At 42.1% G+C, this 22,186-nt stretch overlaps 1 protein-coding gene across 1 annotated transcript in view; it reads left to right on the top strand.

Annotated features, from left to right (window-relative positions):
• csmd1a (CUB and Sushi multiple domains 1a) overlaps window positions 1-22,186 on the top strand; it is a 734,676-nt gene that overhangs the window by 154,799 nt on the left and 557,691 nt on the right. Inside the window, exon 2 of the mRNA XM_087976899.1 lies at window positions 4,128-4,344. Within this exon, the coding sequence (XP_087833025.1) occupies window positions 4,128-4,344 (217 nt within the window). The remainder of the gene's footprint in view (window positions 1-4,127; window positions 4,345-22,186) is intronic.

Here is a 22,186-nt window from a genome sequence, read left to right as displayed (position 1 = left end):
TTTCTTCTGTCATTCACGGTTCACGAATCTTGCCCTTCCTATCCTTTGCCTTCAACGAGACATGCCTATCCTGCACTGCCGTTAACCTATCTTTGAAAGCCTTCCACATCTCTACTGTGGACTTCCCTTCGAATAGCTGTGTCCAATCCACATTTCCCAGCTCCTGCCTAATTTTGATATAATTGGCCTTGGCCCAGTTTAGCACTCTTCCTTTAGCACTCTCTTTTTTATCTACAAGTATTCTAAAACTTACAGAATGGTGGTCACTGCTTCCAAAGAAATCCCCCATCACAACTTCTACCACTTGTTCTGGCTCGTTTCCCAGTACCAGATCCAATATGGCTCCTTCCCTCGTCGGACTATTGACATACTGCCCTAGAGAACTCTCCTGGACGCTTCTTACAAATTCTACTCCATCCAGACCTCTGACGCTAAGTGTATCCCAGTCAATGTTGGGAAATTAAAATCTCCCATCACCCCTACCCTATTGCCTCTACATCTATTCATAATGTGTTTACCTATTTGTTCTTCGACCTCATGTTCACTGTTGGGAGGGGGTCTGTAATACAGCCCCAACAATGTAACTGCACCCTTCTTATTTCTCAGCTCCATTCATAATGCCTCATTACCCAAGACCGCCATAGCTGTGATATCGTCCCTGACCAGCAATGCAACTCCATCCCCTCTTTTACTTTCTTCCCTGTCCTGTCTGAAATGTCTATATCCTGGAACATTCAGTTGCCAATCATCATGCCCTTCCTTCAACCAAGTCTCTGTGATGGCAATAATGTCATTCTCCCAGGCACCAATCCAAGCCCTAAGTTTATCGACCTTACACACTATACTCCTTGCATTAAAGTAAACGCATTTCAGGCCACCAGTTCTTTGTGCTCACCTGCTCTCTGCCTATTCTTCCCTTTATTAGTGCTCTCTTCATAATTCTTACAGTCTGCAGTCTCCACCTTGCTGCCTACTTATTTTCTCTTCTGGTTCCCAGTCCCCTGCCACATTAGTTTAAAACCTCCCCAATAGCAGTAGCAAATACTCCCCCAACGACATTGGTTCCAGTCTGGTTCAGATGTAGACTGTCCCTTTTGTAATAGTCCCACCTTCCCCAGAACCGGTCCCAATGTCCAACAAATCTGAACCCCTCCCTCCTACACCATCTCTCAAGCCACGTGTTCATCCTGCCTATTTTTTCATTTCTACACTGGCTAGCACATGGCACTGGTAGTAACCCCGAGATCACTACCTTTGAGGTCCTCCCCTTTAACTTCTCTCCTAGCTCCCTGAATTCTTCTTTCAGGACCTCATCTCGCTTTCTCCTGATATTGTTGGTGCCTATATGCACCAAGACAACTGGCTGTTCACCCTTCCCTTTTAGAATGCTCTGCAACCGATCAGTGACATCCCTGACCTGTGCATCCTGGAGTCCCGTTTTCGGCCACAGAACCACCTATCTACTCCCCTCACAACAGAATCCCCTATGACTATGGCCCTACGAGTCTTTTTCCTGCCCTTCTGAACAGCAGTGCCCGCCACGGTGCCATGATCTTGACAACTGCTTCCCTCCCCTGGTGAGCCATCTCCCCCAACAGTATCCAAAATGGTATACCTGTTTTGCAGGGAGATGACCACAGGGGACACCTGCACTGCCTTCCTACTCTTTTTCTGTCTTTTGGTCACCCATTCACTGTCTCCCTCGGCAATCCTAACCTGCGGTGTGACCAGATCACTAAACATGCTATCCACGACCTCCTCAGCATTGCGGATGCTCCACAGTGAGTACATCTGCAGCTCCAGAGCCGTTAAGCTGGACACACTTCTTGCAAGTGTAAGAGTCAGGAATGTCAGACATGTTCCTAAGCTCCCACATCAAGCAAGAGTCACATGTCACGGGTCTGAGGTCCCCTGCCATTGGAAGCTTAGCTTTATATGAACTAACTAAAACCAAACAATACATTAAATAAATGGAAAATAAAGATAAGAAATAAAAGCCTTACCTTACAGGGTCTTTTTCTTCTGCTTAGAGGAGGGGGGGGGGGGGGGGGGGGGCAGGAGGGAAATGCTACACGTGTAGTATCTCTGGTTTAGCCACTGCCCAGATATAAAGTAAGCCCTTACCTTCCCGGCAGCTTCAGTCCTCCTTCTCTCCTTGCTGCTCTGTCAAAATGGAGGCCTGATTCCCGAGGCAAGTCCCTTTTTATGTGGGAAAACTCGCCCTTCCCGGCAGCTCTTGCTTCACTCCTCCTTCTCTCCTCGCCGCTCTGGCAAAAGTTTTGTGTCCAGTCTCCAATATGCAGATTGTTTGGAGCAAGTGATGTGCTGAATTTACTGCATGCTTGCTCAGGTTTCATCAGCTTGTTTGCTGAGTTTGGTCAGATGGAAAGTTGAAAATTAGCGAGGCAAATTATGGCTTTAACAAGTCATGTAGCAAGTGTTAAGCCTTGTGAATTAGCATTTCATGCCTCACTGTTGAGAATCTTGCACATCACTTGGAAAAAGGCAGAAAAGGTGGGCACAGAGTTGCTCTTGATGTCCAGATGTGCCTCACTGCCCTTGTTGTCCAATTCTACCACATATTTAATCATAGCCCATATCACATGGACCTGTATAATGTGCTGCCCCATGTATTTAGACATTTATCTTTTTTAGGACTCCTAAATATTCCTTTAGGAAATAGAAATGTATCTGATGTGAAATCAGAGATTTTTGTTGTCCCTGAGACAGAAATATTTAGAGAAGTACTTCTGCAGAATTCTCAAAAATGTGCAATTACTTGCGTTGTTCATAAACCACAATGGAATTGGCCTACTTTCACTGTTGAATTGCATGTGTTTAGACTATTACTCAGTTAAGAACCTAAAGCCTTGTTACATGCTGTTCTGAATCCTAGTACAGAAAAAATGCAGGCAGTGTGACAAAATATGGTTGAGAGTTTATTTTTCTCGAGTATTTTGCTCAGCACAGGCAATATATGTGACAGCAAAGCTGTTCCCAGCTGTAATTCCTTCCATGTGTTCAGTTGGCATAAAAATTGTCAATATTTTGACTTCTGACCCTTAGTTACTTTCTTCCTTTCTTTAAGCTCTTCCAATTCTATAAGTTAAAAGCAGCTTAATTCATTGGTAGAGCATTCCATAATAAGTTTTGGTCCAACGTTTGGCGATTCAATTGGATGGTTTGATTGAACTTGGAAGGTGGTCTTCACCTCCCATTTCTTTTCGGAGTTATTACACAAAAGTGACATCTCATGGAAGTAAGTTCACTTTTAAAATATACACGAGTTCCTTCAGTGACTATTAAAGTTCAACCAGTAGATAGGTGAACCACTGGATAAAAGCAAATTACTGCGGATGCTGGAATCTGAAACCAAAAGAGAAAATGCTGGAAAATCTCAGCAGGTCTGGCAGCATCTGTAAGGAGAGAAAAGAGCTGTTAAAGCTTTGACAAAGGGTCAGTTCGACTCGAAATGTTAGCCCTTTTCTCTCCTTACATATGCTGCCAGACCTGCTGAGATTTTCCAGCATTTTCTCACTAGAGAGGTGAACCAAACTGTTAAAAAGAATAGTGATTTGATTTGTGCATGGGTTTAAAGGTAAAGAGACAGTTCTTTCTAATCCATTTCATTGTGTAGGATTCTCCAACTTGGTGCAGTAACAGGCAATAATCGTCATTTCAGATCCTCAACAAGCAATTGCTTAGGAAGTGAAAAAGTAAAGGCAGTGTGTTTAATTCTTCTTCAAACTCTTCCCCATGTAATAAAATTCATGCATATCAAATGACTTTTTTTAAATGAAAGGATCATGCAAACATTTGCTTGATCACACAGAACGTGAAGATTGCTTCATGATGTTGAAGCTTTTCATCTTAGACTTACCAAGACAAATGCAAGATTGCCAAATTTAAATTGGTCACAGCAATTTATGCCATAGCAGAAATGTGTGTCAAATGTCTGGCAAGGAGTGATTGGGTGAGGCATTGCCAAATAGAAGGCAACATTTGAACCATGAGCCTGCAAATTTGCCACCTCCTTTCTTATGTTTCTTGCTGGTTTACTCATGTTCTGTTTGTTCCTTCCGTCAGTTAAATGTTTCAATATTGAAATATATATATTTGTGTTTCAGGTCAGAACTGTGGTGACACGTTACGTGGTCCTAATGGAACAGTTGACAGCCCAGGTTTTCCATATGGGTATCCAAATTATGCCAACTGCACCTGGACAATTATCACTGAAGAACGCAATAGAATACAATTGGCATTTCAGTCATTTGCCTTAGAAGAAGACTTCGATGTATTATCAATATATGATGGTCAACCATATCAAGAAAACTTGAGGACAAGGTACTGATTTCATAAAACAAGTGTAACTAATATTTAAGTAAAAGATTTTGCTTTTGATGTAAATGCCTTTCATAGCTAACTTTGAATGTTCCATTGCAAGAGAACCTTTTTGGATGAAGTTCTTATTCGAAAGTCTTCTGATATCTTATCAGACTTGTATGATTATACCATTATGCCACAGCTTTCTTTGTTGATGAATTTCAGTTCTTATGAAGGCAAAATGTGCCACTGTTGGAGAAATGTTTTTTCACTTATTTGTTCGTGGGGTGTAAGGTTAATGGCAAGACCAGCACTCATTGCCTTTGAGAAAGTGGATGTCAGTATTCTCCTTTTGAACTCTCGCAGTCCAGTTGGTGTTCATACACCGACAGTGTTGTTTGGGTGGAACGTTCCAGAATTTTTGATACAGGAACAATGAAACAGCATTGAGAAAGTGCTAAGTCAGGTTGGTAGGGTGGGCTTGGACTTGCACCTAATGGCTTTTCCATGCATTTCTTATTTGTGTTCTTCTGCATGGTGGAAGTCACAAGTTTGGAAAGTGCTGTTGAAGGAGGCTTAACAGGTGCATTTATATACACTATACACTGCAGTTAATGTGTGTCAATGATGAAGGGAGTGAATGTTTGCAAAGAACATTACAGCACAGGCACAGGAACAGGCCCTTCAGCCCTTCAAGCCTGTGCCGATCCAGATCCTCTATCTAAACCTACCGCCTATTTCCTAAGGATCTGTATGCCTTTGCTCCCTGCCCATTCATGTATCTGTCTAGATACGTCTTAAATGACATGATCGTTCCTGCCCCTTTCACCTCCGCTGGTAACAAGTTCCAGGCACCCACCACCCTCTGCATGAAGAACTTGCCACGTATATCTCCCCTAAACTTTTTCTCCTCTCACTTTAAACTCGTGACCCTTAGTAACTGAATCCCTTACTCTGGTGGGAAAAAGGTTTCTTGCTATCCATCCTGTCTTTAGCTTTCATGATTTTATAGGCCTCAATCAGGTACCCCCATCACTTCCTTTCCAATGAAAATAATCCTAACCTGCTCAACCTGTCCTCATAGCTAGCACTCTCCATACCAGGCAACATCCTGGTAAATCTCCTCTGCACCCTCTCCAAAGCATCCACATCCTTCTGGTAATTAGATTAGATTAGATTACTTACAGTGTGGAAACAGGCCCTTCGGCCCAACAAGTCCACACCGACCCGCCGAAGCGTAACCCACCCATACCCCTACATTTACCCCTTTACCTAACACTATGGGCAATTTAGCATGGCCAATTCACCTTACCTGCACATCTTTGGACTGTGGGAGGAAACCGGAGCCCCCGGAGGAAACCCACGCAGACACGGGGAGAACGTGCAAACTCCACACAGTCAGTCGCCTGAGGCGGGAATTGAACCCGGGTCTCTGGCGAGGCAGCAGTGTTGACCAGAACTGTACACTGTATTCCAATGTGGCCGAACCAAAGTCTTATACAACTGTAACATGACCTGCCAACTCTTGTACTCAATACCCTGTCTGAAGAAGGAAAGCATGCTGCATGCCTTTTTGACCACTCTACTGACCTGCGTTGACACCTTCAGGAACAATGAACCTGAACACCAGATCTCTCTCTACATCAGTTTTCCCCAGGACTTGTCCATTTAGTGTATAGTTCACTCTTGAATTGGATCTTCTAAAATGCATCACCTCACATTCGTCTGGATTGAACTCCATCTACATTTTTCTGCATAACCCTCCAATCTATCAATATTCTGCTGTATTCTCTGACAGTCCCCTTCACTATCTGCTACTCCACCAATCTTAGTGCCATCTGCAAACTTGCTAATGCGGTAACCTCCATTTTCCTCCAAATCATTTATGTATATCACAAACAACAGTGGTCCCAGCATGGATCCCTGTGGAACACCATTGGTCACAGGTATCCATTTTGAGAAGCTCCCTTCCACTACTACATTCTGTCTCCTGTTGTTCAATCAGTTCTCTATCCATCTAGCTAGAACACCCTGGACCTATGCGACTTCACCTTCTTCATCAGTCTACGATGGGGAACCTTATCAAACGTCTTATTAAAGTCCATGTATATGACATCTACATCCCTTCTCTCATCAATCAACTTTGTCTCCTCTTCAAAGAATTCTATTAGGTTTCTAAGACATGATCTTCCCTGCATAAAACCATGCTGCCTATCACTGATATATCCATTTGGAAGAAAATGGGGTTATAGCCTATGCCTCAGTATCTTCTCCAGTAATTTCCCTACCACTGACATCAGGCTCTCAGGTCTGTAATTATCTGGATTATCCCTGCTACCCTTCTTAAGCCAGGGGACAACATTAGCAATTCTCCAGTCCACTGGGACCTCCCCCATGTTCAAGGATGTTGCAAAGATATCTGTTAAAGTCCCAGCTATTTCCTCTCTCACTTCCCTCAGTAATCTGGGATAGATCCCATCCAGACCTGGGGACCTTGGAAATACCGACACAAAGTCCTATTAAGAATCTCACCCATTTTCTTAGACTCCACGCATATCTTTCCTTCTTTGCCCTTGAGTGGACCAACCCTTTCCCTCGTTACCCTCTTACTCCTTATATATGAATAAAAGGCTTTGGGGTTTTCCTTAACCCTGCTCTCTAAGGCTATCTCATGACCCCTTTTAGCCTCCTTAATTCCTCATTTCAGATTGGTCCTACATTCCTGGTATTCTTCCAAAGCTTTGTCTGTCTTCAGTCACCTGGACCTTTATGTATACATCCTTTTTCCTCTTAGCTAGTCTCACAATTTCACCTGTCATCCATGGTTCCCAAAGCTTGCCATTTCTATCCCTCATTTTCACTGGAACATATCTCTCCTGAACTCTAATCAACCCCTCTTTAAAAGCCTTCCACATATCGAATATGGATTTGCCTTCAAACAGCTGCTCCCAATCTACATTCCCTGGCTCCTGCCAAGTTTTGGTATAGCTGGCCTTCCCCCAATTTAGCACTTTTCCTTTAGGACCACTCTCAGCTTTGTCCATGAGTATTTTAAAACTCATGGAATTATGATCACTATTCCCAAAGTAATCTCCTACTGAAATTTCAACCCCCTGGCTGGGCTCATTACCCAACAGCAGGTCCACTATGGCCCCTTCCTGAGCTGGACTATTTACATACTGCTCTAGAAAACCCTGTTGGATGCCTCTTACAAATACTGCTCCATCCAATCCTCTCACACTCAGTGAATCCCAGTCAATGTTGGGAAAATTAAAATCTCCAATCATGACCAGAGGCCTGTAGTACAATACTAACATTGTTATGGCACCCTTCCTATTTCTGAGCTCTGCCCATATTGCCTCACTGCTCGAGTCTTCCATTGTGCCCTACGGTTTCAGATGGAATGCCAATAAAGTGTGACTGTTTGTCCTGAGCTACTTGAGTTTATTTTGTAACCCTGCACAATGAGGCAAGTGGAGAAAATTCCATCATACTTTCGACTTGTAGTTTGTAGATGGTGGACACACTTTGGGAATCCATCAGGTAAATTACTTGGCACAGAATTTCTTGGATTTTGGTGTCTGTTCTTATCGTCATGCTGTTTGAAGGGTTGTCCAGTTAATTTTAGAATTAAGTTTTATTGTCACATATACTCCAGTACAGGGATACAGGATTACAGTGAAAAATGTACTCCTGTTGCCATTTCGGGTGTAAAGGTGCCCAGGTACAAAATCTTACAAGGAAAGTAGGAAAATAAATAAATAAATTAAAAACTCAGCTTTACAGTCCTTCTTTAGCCATGGGCCTACAGACACTCCACACTGGGCTTTCTCCATGAGGGTCGCACTCCCCATGAAGGCTCAATTGCTCCCTGCACTGGGTGCACTCTCCTCCACACTGGGCACGTTCTCATCTTGATCTCTTCCCCCCAGATGGGCATGCTATCTGCCCTTCTGGTCAAAGTAACATCCATCATGTTGATGGTGTGAGATTCAACAAAGGTAGTGCCTTTGAATGTGAAGCAGAGTTCCTGGATTATCTTCTGATGCAAAAGTTTGTTGCCTGGCATTGCATGGCATAGATGTGTTTGTCACTTATCAGCCCATACTCCAGTGTTATCCAAATTCTGCTGTACAGGGAAACAGACCATGTCAGAAAAGTGGGAAATGGACATTGCCATAAACAGGGAACATTGCTACTTTTGATCTTGAGTTGAAAGGAAGGCTATTGTAAACACAGCATGAGTTGTTTGAGCTTAAGAAATATCCCAGGGAATTCCTGCAATGGTGTCTGTGGGGTTACAGGAAGCTGAGGAGTGACCTTATTGAGGTTAATAAAATCATGAGGCACTCAGATAAGATAAAGAGCCAAGATCATGTCCCCAGGGTAGGGAGTCCAAAAAGAGAAGACATAGGTTTAAGATGGGAGGGGAAAGTTTTAAAAGGAACCTTAGCGGCAACTTTTTCACAGAGTGGTATGTATATAGAACGAGCTGCAAGAGGAAGTGGTAGAGGTAAGTACAAGTCCAACATTTGGACAGGTACTTGGATAAAGAAGGTTTAGAGGGATGGGGCCAAATGCAAACAAATGGGACAAGTTCCGTTTTTAGGAAACCTGGTCAGCATTGATGAATTGGACCAATGACTCTGTTTCCGTGATGTAGAATGCTATGACTGAACAATAAAGAGAACCATCATCCTTTGTGTTAGGAAGATGAATCCATCCAGTGAGTTTAGAGTTTTTGGGCTCCTGGTTGCCACACTTGGTGAACTGATTCCTTAAAAAGAAGGCCTGTTTATTTCAGCTCGTTTGTTTACATTTGCACCAATGAGACTCAAATGGCCAGGTATCCCTGGTAGAACGCAAACTGGACATCAATTAACATGTAGAGTAAATGCTGCTTGATCACATTCTCAATGATATCTTCTAGATCTTTGAAGATGACTGAGAATTGAGGTAATAGTTGTGTGAATTGGATTTGTCCCACCTTTTATGGACAGAACCTTTCTGGGCAATTTTTCACATTGCTAGCTAGACCCCAGTGTTGTACTGTACTGGAACAGCTTCACGAGAGAAATGATGGCTAGTTCTGGATCTTGCTGTCAGTACTATTGTCAAGATCTTATCAAGATCCATCAGCATTTCTGATTAGATTACATTAGATTCCCTACAGTATGGAATTCCCTTTGGCCCAACATGACCACACCGACCCTCCAAAGAGTAACCCACCTAGACCTGTTCCCCTACCCTAAATTTACCCCTGACTAATACACCTATCACTATGGGCAATTTAGCATGGCTAATTCACCTGACCAGCACATCTTTGGATTGTGGGAGGAAACTGGAGCACCCATAGGGGTCCCACATAGACGGGTAGAATGTGCAAACTCCACACACAGTCACCCGAGGTGGGAATCGAACCCAGGTCCCTGGTGCTGTGAGGCAGCAGTGCTAACCACTGATCCACCATGTGCCTCATTTCTGTATCAAATGTTTCAATAATTCATTTATTTGATGTAGAATGATTTAAATTGGCTATGTACTAATACCTCTGATGCTGGGACCTAAAGTGAAGGCCAAGGTGATTAATTCAATCAGCACTTCTGATTGAAATAATCACACATGCTGCAACCTTGTCAACTTCACTGCAGTGCTGTTCTGTGCTATTATTGAGGATGAGGGTGTTTATGCAGCCCCCTACTTTGGTTAGTTGTTTAATTACCAGAGTTTTGATCTAACCCATTGGTTGTAGGATCTCCATCTCAACAATGCTGCTTCCATTGTTTCACTGATGCACAGCCCCATGTTGGAGCTTCACCAGCTTGGTACATCATTTCTAGGTATGCCTGGTCATGGGCCTGAGATACATCACTAAACTCCTCATTGAACCATGTGTCTTGATGGTATTGGTCGGGTGAGTAGTCAGGCCACAAGATTTTGGATTGTGGTTGAATGCAATTCTGCTGTTTGGGTTGGTTCACAGTATCTCATGGATACCAAGTTTTGAGTTATTTAATTTGTTTTAAATCTACACCATTTAGCATTCCCGCTCAACAGAATGGGATATTCACAGAGTGAAGATTGGTTTTCATCTCCACAAGGACTGTGCATGAACACTCCTAATACTACTGTCATTGATTGATAGATATATCTTAAATGGTTAGGATTTTTCTTATTTTGATTACCTCATCACCGGCTGTAGACCCATTCTGGCAATTACGTTCTTCAGGACTCATTTCAGGAAGCTGCTTCCAGTAATGGAACATTTGAAGGACTCAAAGGGCATACTGTACTATTGCGGACCTCAGTAGTTCTTCCAATTGGTGTTCAACTTGGTGGAGCACTGATTCATCAGCTGAGGGAGAAGAGTAGGTTCTGATTAGTCAGAGTTGTTTTGCCTGTGTTTGAGCCCATACATCTGCATGGGATTCAGCGTCAGTGCAGAGGACTCTCATTAATGGGTGACAATCAATAGTGGGTCTGTTCTGCCACTGAGATGGTGATATGAAGTTGGATATGAGATACAACTGGATGAGGTTGACTCTGTTAAGCTGTTGAATACATTGATTAGTCTGTGGAACAGCTCTCCCAACATTGTCCTCCTCATTAACATCTAGAAATTATGGCATTGTCAGGTTGACAGCTTAGGGTATTTCTTTGTCATTTGCAGTGTCTTAACCACTGGCAGATGGCATGATTTGTTGACTTTTCTGAAGCACTTTAATCCAATTGAGTGACTTGCTAGCATTTCTCAAGGGCAGTTGAGAGTCAAAATACATTGCTGCGGTCTGGAGTCACATGTCAACCACATTTGGTCATGGGAGCAAACATTAATGAACCAGCTGAGGTTTTAAATAGCTGACAGTAAAAATGACAAAGAAATTGAGACAACCTTTTATTCCAGATAGATTATTTACTTGAATTTAAATTCTTCACAGATGCCGTGGTGTGGATTGATCTCCTGTCTCTGAAGTTGTTTGGACAATCGTGAGTTCAGGAACAGTATAATTTTGTTACCATTTCCTGATCTTTGAAGTATGTTTCAATAGCTTTTCCCCAATGATTGCAAAAGGCAAACTAGGTCAGGTACACAGTCAGTGGTTTCTTCAGATTTTAGTACCAATATAGTGTCTTGATTGTTCATCAACTCAGTTGTTTTGCAGTCTTAGTGTTTTTTTGTGCTGAACTGTAGCTGGCATTGTGAACTGACAACCTTTGGAAACTAGGAAGGAGCTGTCTGAACTCATATATTTTAGAACCGTGCAGAGCTCCTGGAGAGCAAAATGACATTCCAGACTCTGAAATTCTGCAGTTGCGCATTGTGGTATCTGTTAAATGAAATGTCTAAAAGTTTCTATTCCACAATCATGTGGAACCTCATGCAGAATGAGACTATTGTTTTCTTCATATTGTAATGTTGTGTAAAAATGTTGTCAATTATTTCAACCTCAAGGAAGTTGCTTTCTCCGTAATTGCTTGAAAGATGGATTCATAACTTTTTCCATTATCCAGACGTTGGTTGTAATGATATAAAAGGTCTGACCTATTAGTAAAAAAAAAAGTCATTTCTCCTTGTTGCAGAGGAACTGCATACTAAGTATAGTCAAGGAGGTTTCCCTGCACCGTTCCAGTAACCAAGACAGTAGCTGCTGTGATTTGTTTTCTGTTCTACCAGAACTTTTTAAAAACTAATTATTTAATTGTAGCATGGATCTTTTTTATCTTATTAAACATTAGTTTCCCTCACTGCAAAGCTGAAAGTGCAATTTTAATTCTTGTCCAAATTCTCTCATCTTTCATCATTATGCTTTGCTACAGTGTCAGCTCATTTTACCAACACTGCAGAATGGCGTATCAGTGCTGTGTTAAAGGGCCATGTTTCCCTCATTATGATGTGATTTATTTGTGCCTGCCCATATATGGTAATGTGGGTGCATGTGTACATTTTATGCTATAATTTTGGATTTCTGTTTTTGCACCTAATTTTTTTATTGTCATATCTGGACTTGTTAAAGAGCTAACTAATGGGGATTGGATGCTGTTATCACAGCCATCCCATTATTATTGTATTAGTTAAGTACTGAGAGGTTAAAAAGTGATCTTTTCTTATCTGGCAATCCATCTTACCAAAAAATACTTTTTTTTTTCACTTGAGAGAATGCACCAAGCTCACTGAGATGGACATTCTCATTTTAGCTTACTTGTAACAGAAATCATAGGCATATTTATATTCACAGGAAATATACAAACTCCTTGGCATCAAACATCTGCATCAGTGTTGGTCTAATAACAATTACAAATTTTTCTTGTACTAACTGACCGATTTACAAACTGACTGACAGTTGTATGTCTGATTTGCACCAATGGCAAGCACTGATGAGAAATTGAGCTCAACATTTAGAGAGATTTCTCAGGAGTTTAACATTCTCTGTCACCACATTTCAGGGATCAAATTGTGTGTCAAATGACCTATCCCATGATTCCTCCACTCATGACAATTACCTCTCAAGTCCAGGAACTCCCCATTGTTTTGGAAGATTGAAAGCAGTAGCTGATTTTAAGAACTGCTCAAAACAACTATCTAATTCCCCTTGGAGTGATGTCTTGTCTTGTTTATTTTCAGATTATCTATAAAATTAAAATAAAATTCATAGACAGTTTTCAGAAAATAATTGTCAGATGTGGAATTAAGTTCCAAAAAGACCATGGAAGGCCCAAAATACAATGCAATAAAATTTAATGTAACTCAGTCACGGTGAATCATTGGCTCTGCTATTCTGTCTCACTGGTGGAACTCCTCCCAATATTATAACATGACATATTCTCTTACTCACAATAGGAAATGCAAAACAGATCTAGAAATGTAATAAGAATCATGAATGCAGCTTATGTTCCTTTATATCTGTTGTTCTAATGGAACTTGGAATGAATGTGACAGTTTTATCTGATTGCAATGCTCAGTATAGACAAATAAACTTGAACTTTTAATTGTGCACATTTTGCAAACTAATTTTGTTATTTATCAGTCCTGTAATCTTTGTTTTAGCCTGTCACTCCTCTAAATGTTGGTCACTGATCATATTTCATTCTTCTGAGGTGCACGTCATGTCCATGCTATTTATCAAGTCATATGACAAGTCAACAGACCAAATATGGAGTCCGTTACAGGAACTGGACTTTTACAATAGAATAGCAATAGATGTATGCAAAAACAGTCCAATCTTTGATCAAATTAGTTTTTGTATGGTACAATCTTTAAATAGTCTTTAGGGATCTGCATCTGTTAATTAGAATGGAATTCACTTTCATACCTTCTTGGTGAATATTCTCAGCTTGTACTTATGCATTTTACTCATTTATGATAATTAGTTTTTTTTAAAAAAGCAGTCAATTTATTGCATGAGATGTTAGTTGCTGTTTAAGAATGGCTTCATTTTCCTTAATTAGATTTGTGACAGAATGGCCACTGTAATGAATCTTAACTCAAAACATTTGTTTTTGAGTTTTCATTTTAATTTTTGTCTTGACATACCAGTACCTAGGACATAAAGTAAACATGTAATGTAAAAAATCAAACTATGGTGTAAAACAATTATTCATATAATCTTGGTGGGCCCTAATTTCCAACAATCTTTATTTCAGCTGATACATCCATGTTCCCAGATGCATTTTTGCTTGCGATATCATCTTGATTGACAGGCTAAAGAGCTGGACATATTTGCAAGGTTTGTGAAGGTTTGTAGCTCAGGTTGACCACTTGGAGGTCGCCACTGATGATGTTACCTAGCCAGGTAATGAAACGTCTGGATATCAAATCTACAGGTCAGCGAGCAAACCTACACCCTAAGCTGGACATATGAATAGTTATATTGTTTTAACACCTGGGTAGAATGTAGCCATAAACACTAGATGCACCGTGAAGCTGTTTTTTTGTCCAATTATTTATTGGAAGTTCTTTTAAAAAGTGATTCTTCTCATTTTTAGTTTATCTTCATTGGAATTTGTACTGTATTTTGTCACAGAATCACTCTATTTTGGAGACAGGCTATTCTGCCCAACAAATCCACACCAACTCTCTGAAGAGCATTGCACCCGCACTACCCCTCTACCTTATATTACCATACTTAATTCACCTAACCTGCACATCCCTGGATGCTATTGGCAATTTAGCATGGGCAATCCACCTATTATGCACATCTTTTCCAATGTGTGAGGAAACTGGAGCACCCAGAGGAAACCCATGCAGACACAGAGAATGTGCAAACTCCACACAGACTGTTGCCCGATACTGGAATCGAACCCAGGTCCCTGGCACTGTGAGGTAGCAGTGCTAACTGCTGTGCCAACTTGTGGTTTCGAATTGGATTTATGATCTCAGTGGGTGAAGTTTGATTGGTGTTGGAGGAGCATTGTTAGCTGGCTATCTCAGCTGTGATAGAAACACAAACAGAAATTGCTCTGAAGGTCTCACAGCACCTGCGGAGAAAAATCAAAGTTAATGTTTTGGGTTCAGTGATTCTTCTTCAGGACTTTTTTTTTGTTCAGCCATGATAGATCTTATTCACTTGTTCAGTCAAAGAATATGTTTCTTTTAGGATCATGGGCCGAATTCTCCCTCTGGCAGCAGGAATCTTGCAATGAGAAAAAGCAAAGCAGACCTAGTAATATCATAAAAGTCTCAAATATGACTTGTGCTTTTGGATGTAGGGTTGCTTGATAGCTGCTTTCTATTTATATGTTTGGGTTTCTTTGGGTTGGTGATGTCATTTCCTGTGGTGAAGTCACTTCCGGTTCATTTTCTCAGGGGGTTGTAGATGGGGTCTAACTCGGTGTGTTTGTTTATACAGTTCCGGTTGGAATGCCATGCTTCTAGGAATTCTCGTGCGTGTCTTTATTTGGCTTGTCCTAGGATGGATGTATTGTCCCAGTCGAAGTGGTGTCCTTCCTCATCTGTATGTGAGGATATGAGTGAGAGAGAGTCATGTCTTTCAAGATCATTAGTTGCTGTTTTAGTGTGTTGGTTAGCTACCATGATGCCAAGTATACAAAAAGAATGGGTACCCAATGAACACAGTCTGCCAATTTCTCGGCAACAAACCCAAACAAGCAGACAAAACATGTCCAGAAACCCTTGCCACTCTCCCCTACATCAAAGACATCTTGGAAATGACTACCAGACTATTCAGACCCCTTGGCATCATGGTAGCCCACAAACCCACCAACACACTAAAATAGCAGTGAATGAACTTGAAAGACCCTATACAGACAATGAGCAAAACTAACGTCATTTACAAAATACCGTGCAAGGACTGTAACAAACACTACATTGGACAAACAGGCAGAAAACTAGCCACCAGGATACATGAACACCAACTAGCCACAAAAAGACATGACCCTCTCTTACTGGTATCCTCATGTACGGATGAGGAAGGACACCACTTCGACTGGGACAATACATCCATCCTAGGACAAGCCAAACAAAGACACAACGAGAATTCCGAGAAGCACGGAACTCTATTAACAAACACATCGAGTTAGACCCCATCTACAACCCCCTGAGAAAAGGAACAGGAAATGACTTCACCACAGGAAATGACTTCACCAACCCAAAGAAACTCAAACATATAAATAGAATGCAGGAATTTTCAGCATTGTTTCGCATGAAGTCTACTGAAGATGTTAGCTAGTAAGGTAATGAAACGTCTGGAAATGAACCTTCCAAAACCTCAACCTGAACTACAAATCTTCTCAAAACTTGCCAATGACTTGTGCTTCTTTAAATATGGTAAGACTGACCAATTGTTTGCACTGACTTATCACATAATCCAAAGCATAACTTGACATGGGCCACACTCGATCACCAGCAGCCTTGATGTCAAGAGCAGTCGCTCTCGCCTTCCCCCTGGAGTTCAGCTTTTTTTAATCCTGCTTAAACCATGACTGCAATGAGGAACACAAGCTTTGCATCAGTAAACCGGTTATAACAAAACAACTGCTGCTTGACAGTACTGTTGAGGACACTTCCCATCACTTTACTGACGATCGAGAGTAGACTGAAGGGGTGGTAATTAGATAGGTAGGATATGTCCTACTTTTTAATGGACAAAACATACCTAGAAAATTTTCCACATTACTTAGTGGATGTCAGTACTGTAACTGTACTGGAACAGCTTGCCTAAGGGGACAGATAGTTCTGGAGCACAAATCTTAAGTACCATTGCTGGAATGTTGTCAGGGCTCAGGGATTTTATGGTGTCCAATGCCTTCAGCCATTCTTTCTATCATGCGGAGTGAATTGAATTGGTTGAAATCATTATGATAAATCTGACAGCTATTCTGTGAAAGCTATCAATGTGTCATCTCTCTCGTTCGATATACATATCTAAATGTGTATCTATATATCTAATAACAATAGGACAGTTCCAACAGTGTGATTTTTCGCGTGAGTAATTTTCATTTGGGTAAACATCCAGTTAAAGATGGAGAGTGGACTCTTGAAATCTGGAGGGTCAATCAGAGATCTTTCACCTTGATAGGAAAAACAGGTAAGTATGGGACAGGGCATCAAAACGGAGCCTCCTTGTCATGAGCTTCGTTAAATTTTTGAAAATGGATCTTGCATCTGGATTACTACTGTTGTGTGACAGTTCATTTGAAGAATGGCCAGTGATTGCTCCTATGCCCCGCACTTGGCGAGGGTCCCGAGGCTCCTGGGAGATATCCAGGTATTTGTCGAGGGTCCCTAGGCAGCTGGGAGATATCCAGGTATTTGTCGAGTCTCCCTAGGCTGCTGGGAGATGTCCAGACACTTGGCAAGTCTCCCTAGGCTGCTGGGAGATCATCTTCAAGCTTCCTGATTTGGCCCCTGCCACCTGCGATAGCCTACAGGCATTTGGCAAAATCAGTCATTCACTTTTAGTTGGCCTTACAAGACTCTGAATGAGCTATGCGCTTACTTGCTGCGTGCAGATAAATAACCCCATTGTCCTAAACCCATATTTGTCCTCTGTAAAATTGCACCAGAGGTGATGTGGAACCAGTTGTTGCCCAGATTTAAGGGCCTGAAAGGGTTAACACTGAGGGTTGCAATAAACACCAGCCGAAATAATAATGCCACATAAAATGGCTGAGGGTGAAGGTGGGGGTTGGGGATGTTTAATAGGTTCAGATTTCAAATGAGTAAGACTTGACATCAAGGTCCTGCTCATAGTCTCCATAACAACATCGATCATATCAAAATAACTTCTTGTCATCAGGCAATAAACTACATCCTGTTGGAGACAAGAACCCCTTCTTATTAGATGACCTCGATCACAGAGACCAACCAGGCCCTGTAAATCCTAACCAGGAAAGAAGATGATGGCAGTAAATCTTCCAGGGGGATCTTTTACCATGGTAATTTGTGGTGAGGAGTCAGGAGCTTTGGGGAACTGGTAAACTTTCCAACAGGGCTCTTGTTAATTCATGTCTGCTTCTGCTTCTGACCCCGATGAGTGAGTGCTTTCAAAGTTCAGTCCCAACTTTCATCCTGGTAAGAGGAGAATACAGAGGATTCTGAGTCACCATATTAGCTGGCAGCACAGTGTTTATACTTTTTAGTGCAATGGAGGAAATATTTCAAGTGATAAAACGTGGACCGTTCAGGCATCAACACAACCTATTTAATAATGGAATACAAGTAATGAAGCAATGCAGCCACTTCCTGACTCCCTAAAGCTGGTCCAACATCTCCAGGGCATGAGTCAGAGATGTGACAGAATAATTTTTACTTGCTTTGATGACTGCAGCTCCAACACAATAGAGATGTTTGATACCATCCAGGTTGAATCAGCTCACTTGATTGGCACCATATCCACAAACATTCACGTTCTCTGCCACTGAGGTACAGTAGCAGCAGTGAAGACTATCTACATGGTGACTGCTAATTCACTCAGACTCCTGAGACAGGATCTTTCAAATCCATGACTACTATCATCTAGAAGGACAAGGGCAGCCAGTACATGGGAACACCACTGTCTGCAACTTCTTCACTAAGCCATTCACCATGCTGTCTTGAAAATACATCACCATTCCTTCAGTGTTGTTGAGTCAAATTTTTGGAACTCACTCCCTGACTGTATTAGGGATGTATTGATTCGAAATGGACTGCAACAGTTCAAGAATGCAGTTTGCTGCTCTCTGAAACATGACGAGGGACGGGACATAAATGCTCGCCCAGCCAGGCACCCACTTTCCTTGAAGAAACAATTGTGTTGCTGACACCACCAAAGGATTCTCCTGTAAATTGTTTAGTCCTATGAGTAAACCGAAACAAAAGCAAAATGCTCTGGTTGCCAGAATTACAAAATAAAAAAATGACGGTAACACTCAGCTGGTCTAGCAGCATCTGTGGAGTGAGAAACAGTGTTGACCTTTCAGGTGAATCTCATGGGAGATCATTACCCTGAAACATTAACTCTGCTTTTCTCTCTCTCTAAATCCATTCTAAATATGCTCTAGTTGACTCTTACTAACAGACTCATTATCCACTCTCCCTCTGACTGTTTTCCACCCTTTTTGATGATAGGCCAATTTGCCCATAGTAATGTCTCTCAGCTGCAACCTTGAGTTTATCTTTAACCTGATTCAACAAAGCTAGCTGAGACATGGTGTATATGAAAAAAAGTCTTCCCATTAGTGGTGTTTAACTTTAAGATCAGTAATGCACATATAAACAAAATTCATATTACTTATGGTATGGTACCACTTACTGTTGAATATCCAGTTAAGTGAAAGCATAACCCAATGATCATATCGGAGAACCTTTGCACTGAATACTCACTACTTAAAGATAGTGGAATGTAAATTGAAGAGCATGGTATTAAGTAGAAAGTGAGACACTGTTTCAAATAAAATAAAGTGGAACAAATTTTAGATGACTGATTTATTTTTCTATTCATTCATGGGATGAATGCATTGCTGGCTTGGCAGCAATTATTACTCATCCCTAATTGCCCAGTGAGCAATTAAGAGTCAACTACATTGCTGTGGGTCTGTCGTGACATGGAGACCAGAGCAGGTAAGGATAAGATAGACAAGCAGGAGTCTGGAAGAACACAAGCAGCTAGGCAGCATCAAGAGGTAGAGAAGTTGACATTTCAGGTGTAACCATTCTTCAGGACTGGGGGTGGGTGTGGGGGGAGCTACAGATAAAGGGGGTGGGGGTGCAGGATGGTGAGATGGGGTAGGTGGAGACAGGTTGAGGGTACGACCAGGTTGGTCAATGGGAGGGATGAATTTGATAGATGGCTGGGGGGAAGGAGGAGGGGTTGGAGTTGGGGGATGGGAAGAGAGGTTATTTGAAATTGGACACCTCGATGTTGAGTCCTCCACACTGTAGGCTTCCCAAGTGGAAGGTGCGGTGTTGTTCCTCCAATTTGCGGTTTGATTTGTTGTGGCCAAGGATGGTCATGTCAGAAAGGGAGTGGGAAGGGGAATTAAAATGGGTGGTGACTCTGAGGTTCAGTCAGCCCCTCCGGGCCCAGCTGAGATATTTGGTGAAATGTTCCCTTAGTTTTCATTTGGTGTCCCTGATGTAAAGAAGACCACATTGGGAGCACCTAATGCAGTAAACTAGGTTGGAGAAGAGGAAGGTGAACCTCCGTCTCACTTAGAAGGGCTGTTTGGGGCCCTGGATGGAGGTGAGTGGGGCAGTGCACCAGCAGATTTTGCGTTTTTTCTGGTTGCAAGGGAAGGTACCTGCCGGTTTGGCGGTGTCTGGTTTCTGCCACTCTCCCCACAACAATTTTTGAAAGGAATGGTCCTTGTGGAAGGCAGAGAAGGGTGGGGAGGGAAAGATGTTATTGGTGGTGGGATCTAGTTGGAGTTCACGGAAGTTTTTAAGGATGGTGCGTTGGATGTGGGGCCTTGTGGGGTTGTAGGTGAGGACAAGTGGGCCCCTGTCTTTATCGCGTTTGGAATGAGGGGGTTGGGTTTAAACAGTGGAGCGGGGAATGGAAGTGGTGTGGTGGAGGGTTGTCTGGATGACAGAGTAGGGGAAAAGTATATTGTTCGAAATATGTGGACATCTGGGATGCTTGGGAGTGGAATGTCTCCTCATCTGAGCAGATGTGGTGGAGGCAGAGGAATTGGGAGAACGGGATGGACTTCTTGCAGGATATTGCATGGAAGGAGGTGTAGTGCAGGTAGTAATGAGATGTCTGTGGGTTTATCGTAAATGTCCACCTGGAGAGTGTCGGCGGAGATGGAAATGGAGAGGTCAAGAAAGAAAGATGTCCGAGATGGACCAAGTGAATTTGAGGGCAGGGTGGGGGGGAGGTTGTGGGTGAAGTCGATGAACTGCTCTGCATTGGGGAGACCAAATGCAAACTAAGGGAATGTTTTGCCCAGCATCTCAGCCAGGGCCACAGGGGCTGACTGGACCTCCCAGTCACCACCGATTTCAATTACCTTTTCCACTCCCTTTCTGACATGACCATCCTTGGCTTCCTCCACTGCCACAACAAATCAACCACAAATTGGAGAAACACCACCTCATCCTCCACTTGGGCAACCAACAGCGCTGAGGACTAAATATTGAGTTCTCCGATTTCAAAATAACCTCCGTTCCCATCTCCAAACACCCTTCCCCTTCCCTTCCATTCCTCTCAGCCTTCTGCCAGATTCATCCCTTCCATTGACCAACGAAGTTGTACCCTCTACCTGTCTCCATCTGTTCCCCCCCCCCCCCACGCCCCCACCTTTATCTGCAGCTCGCCTCACACCTACCCCCAGTCCTGAAGAAGGGTTACACCAAAAATGTTGACTTCTCCACCTCCTGGTGCTGCCTGGCTTGCTGTGTTCTTCCAGCCTCTGCTTGTCTTCCTTGGATTCCAGCATATGCAGTTTTCTTTGCCTCCAAGCAGATAAGGATGGCAGTTCCCTTCCCAAAAGGACCAGGTGAGGTTTTTCCAAACAAACAATGTTTTTTTTTAGAAATGGCTTTCACATTCCACCATCAGCTGTGGTGGGATTTAAATCTGGGTCCCCAGAACATTGTGGGTCTCTGGATTAATAGTCTAGCAATAATACCACGAGGCGGTCACCTCCCCTGTAATGATCTGCCTTGGAGTTACAAAAGTCTTGAATGCAAGCCCACATAACTTAGTCTGAAATTGTTTGAAGTTGTGTTTCCCTTAATACAAATATATATGTATGTACATACTTGATCTAATATCTTATTATCTAAGCATAGTGATTAAAGTTTGCAGTTTGGTAGCAATCACCCAGAAGTGAATTGCACAAATAGTTTTGAAAGGTTTTTTTTCTTTCTCCTGATTCTGCTTGAAGTGCATCACACAATGTAAAATCTGCCATGAACCCCACACAATCCAGCCATATTCATTGATACTTTTAAGGGTAGTACGTTTGTGTAGTCTTTTTTCTGATATAACTGAAAATGGATTATCGCCACACTGTAGGTATTTTTCATCAATGCCCACCAACCAGTGAGTAACTCTGTTTTGAAGAACTGAAAATGACGGACCAAATCTACAAAAAGTAAAGAAACTTTTTGTTACTTTTATTCCTGGATAGTTGTCAGTTTTTTCATAAATTAACAACTCCAATGTATTTAATTTGTGCCTGGTCCTGTCCTTGCTCCGAAAAAGGATGTAACTTTGAGGGGAACCGTGAAGGTGAGGAAACATGTGCAACAGGTGATTAACTTGATCTGGGAAAACTTTGAGGGTGGAGCCGACATCCAGCCTGTTTTAACCAAGCTCTAAAGATAGCAGAAATTTGATTTTCAGTGAGCATAATTTGTGTTTAAAATCTTGTTATCTTTGGTGCTGGTTCGACAGATTTCTGGAAGATTACACTGAAA

Source organism: Chiloscyllium plagiosum, unplaced genomic scaffold (assembly GCF_037043375.1).
Source record: "Chiloscyllium plagiosum isolate Xiang-an unplaced genomic scaffold, Cpla_swu_hap1 HiC_scaffold_30, whole genome shotgun sequence".
Classification (NCBI taxonomy): Eukaryota; Metazoa; Chordata; class Chondrichthyes; order Orectolobiformes; family Hemiscylliidae; genus Chiloscyllium; species Chiloscyllium plagiosum.
The sequence above is the reverse complement of the archived record's forward strand: the minus strand, read 5'-3'. Positions and strand labels throughout refer to the sequence as shown.